The sequence below is a fragment of the Ooceraea biroi genome, chromosome 7 (genome assembly GCF_003672135.1).
Source record: "Ooceraea biroi isolate clonal line C1 chromosome 7, Obir_v5.4, whole genome shotgun sequence".
NCBI lineage: Eukaryota > Metazoa > Arthropoda > Insecta > Hymenoptera > Formicidae > Ooceraea > Ooceraea biroi.
This window is the reverse complement of record NC_039512.1, coordinates 2,293,311-2,300,307: the sequence shown is the minus strand read 5'-3', so window position 1 is coordinate 2,300,307 and position 6,997 is coordinate 2,293,311. Positions and strand designations below refer to the sequence as shown.

Here is a 6,997-nt window from a genome sequence, read left to right as displayed (position 1 = left end):
TTATATTAGTTGAGTCAATTTAATTACTGTTTCTCTCTTAATTAGAATTTTATCAGAACAAGCATTATTTTAATATAACTTTCATTTTAATATAAATTTAATATAAATTTCATTTTAATATAAATGTAACGAGAGAAAAGTAAGATTTTGCCTGTCGCGAATTTGTGATTGCTCCAATATAATACGCAAAGTTATTGACATCAATTAATTTTTTTTAATGAGACATTTTACTTTCGGCTGCATAATGAGTGTTGTTTTCTAACTGCGATAGTTTGGGTTTTGTTTTTGCCAAGTTATTATTCTCTCGAGCTACTACGATCGGTATCTTCTAACAATCGTGAGAACGCGCTGTATCCGGCCATTAAGGAGACTAGCCGCGATTAATTTAGTTGCGTTTAGCGCTTCAATGTGATCAATGTGAATCGCTGCGATAATCAAGCAAACTTCTTGTCGTCCATCCGCTCAATTACGAAGGCTTCTTCCAACGAGGAATAAACACGAAACAACATGAAAGCTAATTCTACGATGGTTTACCCCAAGCAGTCGTATTTTTTAAAATAATTTCATTTCGATCACACATTTGATCTTTTCGATATTGACCCATTAGATGATGACCATTATTTCAAGTTTCAGTTGTCAGCGATGCCCAAGTTTCTTTTCAGCGCAGTCCTCCAAAAGAAGAGATTTAACGAAAATACAATACAATAATAATACCAAATAAACATAATACGACATAATACAATACAAAATACAGATTATATCAATTATGTTCATCTTACTTGGCTTTTGAATTATTCATACTTGAACATTAAAGAAACGTTAGAAAAATATCTTGTTTTCTTAGTATTTTTAACGAATATATGTTACAACCCCATATTATAAAAATACCAAAGAAGCGAGACGAATATACATATGTTACAATTCAATAACAACGCAAAAATTTATCACTATTTTCCGTGCAATGTTATATTTGTAGCAAGAGCTACATCAAAAGCTTCTGTTTGATAAGAATTATTGGATTGGAATATTTTTTCGATAATTACTTGTCATGTTTTAATCAAATATAGACGAGTTACATTTTTATTTCTTTGAAAGGAAAGAGATTGCCCAAAGTGTGATTGTAGCGAGGTAAAAAAAAACCAAATCAATGTTCTATATCGTGCATGACGATACGAGTTCCTCCGTGCTTTTGGAATCCACGGGATAATGGCAGCATCTCTTGGCGCTCTCTTTCTCGCCATTGAAATATTAATCTGCCCTAAAGCATTTCCATCTCTCGTCCGCGCTGAAAATCGATGCGCCTATATATGCTTCAGCTGAACTACACGCAGTATAAACGAATATAAAGGATGTCTCTCTCCGTATTCCTTTCGTTCATTAATTTTGCAACGAACATTCTTCCATGAGAAAAGATTTGAACGAGAGAACCTGCGAGTCTCTGAAAATCGAGCTTTTCACGAATCAAACTTTCGATGTTCTTCTTTATCCGACTTTGAGTAAACTTTATCTAAACGAACATTTAATTCAAACTTTAATTAGAAAAGGGTCGGTTTGCGTTGTAGTAAATACCGAAGTACAAAAATACTCTCAAGAAACTTATGTTCGAAAAGATATGACATACTCTTGGATAAAGAATGACCTGCTTCTTTTTCAGAACCTCTTTCCTTCTTATTCCTTTTTCGGTCGCGACACTAATTATAAAATACCCTGGTACACACGCACCAAGGTGGAAATGCACCGTTCTCGCCTTGGCAGTTTTCGCGTTCGATCGCCGAGAACCAGTTTTTGTCGGCTCGTTTCACCCAGTCTTCGTCTCCCCGCCGCCGAGATCGAGAATGATTGTAGTCGCGTTAGGGATGAAGAGGTACTCGAGTGGAGAAAGGAGAAAGGAGCGACAAGTGGGGTGCAAAACAGAGTCAAGACTCTGTATATCCATTTTTCGTGTGTAAAATTCCTCTTAGCAAATAATACGAATAGAAAAATTACGATTATGATTTACCTGGCATCTTGAAATTTGCAAATGCCGTAGTATTACTTGGAGAGTCTGTAAAGGGAACTCACGCATCTAGTGTAGTGCTCTGGAAGAAAATATGGCCCGCGGGAGATACCGCAGGGTGCGATTTAGCGGAAAAGGAGCGAAGGAAAAGTTCGCGTGGAAAATCGTTGAATGATGGTGGCGCGGGGAAAACTGAGGGATGCGACATGTGCACGGGGTGACGAGGGACGAGAGGGGTGAAGGACGATCTCTCGAAGGAGGTCGTTCCGTGAATGGCCGGCATTCAGGAGCACTGAGAGCGGTTGGTCTCCGGACTTCGGCAATATTTCAATTCGCAATCAAGCTATCTAGCTATATACTGAATACTTTGAAACGGCTATTTGGTGCTTCGTGTAACATTTTTTTTCTCTTTTTACGTAATGGTAGGAAAAGTATAATAAGCAGGCTAGCAAGAAGTAATCAAGCGATCAGGATAATCAGGATCTTTGGCTACGAAAGAAGAAATTACATGAATAATTTACGCGGAATAGAAGAAATTACACAGGAAATTACATGAATGATAAAATAGTATATTCATGAGTGATAATAAGACAAGATTACATAAAGATTAAATAATTATATATATATTATACAAATATTAGAGAGAGTTAATTACATCGAGGTAAATGATTAATCGAAATTAACGATTTTCAGCGAGCTTCATTTGACACGCGTCACGCTCTCATAATAATTCCGGATAATCGCACAGTGTTTCTAATAAAGTTAAACTAAAATAATGTTCAATAATAACATAATATAACACAGCCACACTTTCTTATCAAAGTTTCACGAAACTGCCATCTGAGCTCTCCGCGGAGATATATTCGTCCCCGGTTCGTTGATTCGTTAATCGCGTGGTGATCGAAAACGGAAGACATATTCCGCGAAATGCGGCATGAACGAAACGCGATTTGTCTCTTTTGTCGGTCAGCACCCCGCGAAAGATAGAAGCGCGGAAGATAAAGGCACTGTCGAGTGTGAACAGATCGACTTTGCGTTTCTGCGAACGCGCCGATCAAAACAGACAGCGGATCGGAACGCGTCCAAAATAACTCGCGCGAATAATTCCTGATTACGCACCTAATAATTAAAATTAGTACTAATCTTACTCTCGACGAGAAGCGGCTGCAGTCTTATCGCCTCGGAAAAAGGCACGGTGGAGGAATCGGTGATTCGAGGGCTCGAAAGTATTAACCGCGTCGTCGACTCCGTAATTTAATTACCTGACGCCGGGGTACTGCTAATATTTATGCCTCATTGAGATTCTAATGACTACGTGCGGCAGCCTGTCTGCCCGCCCAGTTTACAAGCTCGTTCGGTTACTATTGGAAAGCGTCGAGGAGGAGAGGCTGAGTGCTTATCGTACGGGAAGATAGAAGCCGCACGCGATATCGAAGTAACGTCCGCGATTTACGCAACTCTCGTCGATCGCGAAGGAAATACATCTCACTCGATTAATATAGCACAGTTTCCCCGATTATTGCACTCAAATTGTGATCTGTGCTCTCACTCATATATTTTAATCCTAAGTGTGCGCTTGATCAGCTTTCGCGATTAGTTTGACAAGATATAAAATTACTCCGCTGCTATCGTATTAATATTCCTTTACTAATCATACTCTTAGCTATATATATATATATATATTTGTTTGCATGGTTCTGCGTTTATAATAAAATAATACAGAATCTTTTTAGTTCTTCTAGAACAACTTATTAATCTCTCTCGAGTTTCTGTTTGTAGATTGTTCATTTGCGCGTTAGTAATGCATTCTCGGTTCGATTTCATAATAATGATCGCAATTTTCCATCTGATTTCAGATATACAAAGACCGTGGTGGATTCCAGCCTGACTGCACAGCGGTACAATCCTGAATTCACGATAACGACGATGCCGTCAACGCCGGCTACCTACGCCAGCAATACGAACACCAGCGCGCTCATCGACCAATTGAGGCACATTAATCAGGTGAGTACATGAAGCTGTAATTTGTCGCTCTTGAGGGTATCGTCTCTCTCTCTTCCTCCCTTTCTCTCGCATTAAACCGTGCCGCAATTTTCATTCGCTCGGATTCAAACGACGTGCGACGAACGACGAGCGTCAACTCTTGTCAAGGCGGAATCCGCAATGATCGAACGAACAGCATCAGAAGCAAAAGTCATGTTCTACGCTCTTCATGATTTGTCATAGAGTGGGAAAGATTCGTCACATGTGCAACCAAATTACCTAAATGTCTGTTCAAATTATGTTAATTCTTAGATTGTTATCTAATAACTAAAAAAAATCACTATTTTATTATTTTAAAATTAAATAAGAAATATGCAGTTTGCTGATTTTATCAAGAATTCGTTAAAATTTCTTCACGAACGACTGCAAAGATGAATTCGTTAAAAATGTTTTGATTTCTGATGTACAGATCTCATCGCGTAACACGATTTGTCGCGATTCCGTTTATCGCGATAGCTCCGTTGATGCGGAAAACCTGCTCGTTGACCCGTAGCACTCAGACGGGCATACCAGACGAATCATAAATTCTCGTCTAATCTAGAATTATTCATAGAGCAGGGTTTAGACGGTGCGCCGAGCGCACGAGGCACGTGTCGCGTTGCATGGGCGACGGATATCAGCTGAAAGCACACGTGGGTGCTCATGTACCGATAACACAACCCATTAAGAGCAAATGTACGTCGAATGCTGTGGAAAATTAATAATTTCGACATAACAATTTTGCCTTAAAATAAGCGATGATCTATATCGGAATTTTACAAATACATTAAAAACACATAATCTGTTATTACTTGATATCGCATAATGATTGATAGTGGTCACTCTGTTCAGAGTATTTTTGAACTTTTGAAAACAACATATGTGAGAAATGTTACGTATAGCTTTAGATAATTTATAGCATTCAAATGATTTCTGAAACATTCTTTTTTAATTATGACGTTGTATAAAAAGTGCATAGAAATCAAAGCACTGTCAATATATATTATTCCGCAAATTGTTGTCAAAATTGAACAATATAAATTCCGGAAAAATAAAGTTTTTTAATTAAATTCGTCTGAACGATTCAATTATATTTCATTGTTCTAATTTTTCAGTCAATCATTCTTTTGCGGAAATATTCAGCAGTAAAGTTGGCGACCGCCGCGCACGGTGCCCACACGCATGTTAATTCGCGTGTCGAGGAATCAGGCCGCTTACTTCTGATTAGAGTGTCATGAAACACGCATATATGCATGTATACATGGCGTTCGTGATCCTTTTTGCCTTCGATTAATCTTTCTCCGATGAACTTACCAATCTGATAGCTGGATAGCTCCGCTATCTTATAATTCGCTGACAAGAAACGGATCTCGCAAAGGCGAGAAAGTCGCTGGAGCTTCCTCGAATGCGATAGGATTTATTCACACGCACATACACCGCGTAGAGCGAGCGATAGGTCGGGAAACAGATGGATAGCGAACCGAGGAAAATTATATTGGCAGGTGCGAGCTTTAAGTGGCGATTACGAGCTGTTCGCGCGGAGGCGGGGTTAGAGGCTGCCAGCGGATTTTAGCGGAATATAAATCTGTGCCTCCGTTTATTGCGCGATATGATTAGGCTCGAGTGCTGCCGATTAATTGAACGGCACTTGTATCTCGGTGCGGGTCAAGTGGGTTAATTGAGATCTTTAGGTAAATGGAACAGCTTAATGACTTAGCAATGGCAGGCTCGATCGTTATCATTTTTTTCGCGATTACACGCCGCCGCGGCTACCTGAAAGGAGCGCTCGCGACTTTTTCAAGGCTTTTTCTAATAACCGTTCATTTTGGAAAATTGTTATCCACCCATTCGATGTCGATTACATGTTGCTTAAATCGATAACTACCGTAGAACTACCGTGCTCTCATACGCTGTGTTTCACTGAGCAACAATTAACAATAATTATTCTCTTGTTAGGAATGATGAATTATATAAACATATAATTTTTAATAAAGTTGACGTATATATACTCGTTGAGAGTACACATACAGGTATCACGTATAAAACTTTGATGAAAAAAATGTGATGAGTGATTTATATAATCGTTATCACTGTGTCGCTATCACTATTCCACTATCAGTATTTTTGGTTTTGGTTTTAACATCATAGCCGCGTTTATAAATATTGCAGTTATCACGACGATATTTGATATTTTATGTGATAAATAACTCAAGGTTATCTCGATGTTTTATGTGCCCTATCGATATAGGTGGTACAATCTCAATTGGCATCCTCACCCGATGCCGGTGTCTTCCTGGGTGATGAGGCGCTGGAGGGTTCCGGAAGCGGAGACAGTGCGGTGTGGAGGCCACGCGCCACCGAGATCGACGACGACGAGGATGGCCACGGTGGTGATGGTGATGACGACGACGAGGCGTCCGGATCCGGAATGGGTCCCACGACGACAGGTACTATGTCTTGCAGGCCGCATACGTCTGCATTGATCTTACGCTCTGATAATCCTCACAATTCCACGCGATATGTTACCGAGACAAAACTCTATTGTCGACTTCTGTCTACGGTATCGGCTATCAAGTATCGTTATTCGTATTAGAAATTCGTTCTCGGAAAAGTAAGGTACATGGTATGCCGAGTACCATGAAGCACTATGCGACAATACGTGTAACAAGAGAAAGAGAGAGATATTTTCGATGAAGAAGTATCAGAGATCAATCGAGTTGCGAGTCGATTATGTAACATTGTAACGAATGCAGAAGCAACGGTAAAATAACTCACGAAGCGTTTTCAATTCTTTGTTCTTTATTCTTTATTTTATAAATAAATTCTGCATACTGCATATAGATCAAATATTATTCGAGAGTATATCTCAAAGGGGATACAAATATTTGCAGCGAGGAGGAATACGTAGAAACAAGATAGAAATCGATATTGATACAGAAAATTGATATTGAAAAAGGAAGAGAACTGTGATTGCAGCAT

At 39.2% G+C, this 6,997-nt stretch overlaps 1 protein-coding gene across 1 annotated transcript in view; it reads left to right on the top strand.

The window, feature by feature from the left end:
* LOC105277644 (division abnormally delayed protein) overlaps nucleotides 1–6,997 on the top strand; it is a 49,113-nt gene that overhangs the window by 34,321 nt on the left and 7,795 nt on the right. Inside the window, exons 6-7 of the mRNA XM_011336154.2 lie at nucleotides 3,853–4,000; nucleotides 6,267–6,465. Coding sequence (XP_011334456.1) covers nucleotides 3,853–4,000; nucleotides 6,267–6,465 — 347 coding nt within the window. The remainder of the gene's footprint in view (nucleotides 1–3,852; nucleotides 4,001–6,266; nucleotides 6,466–6,997) is intronic.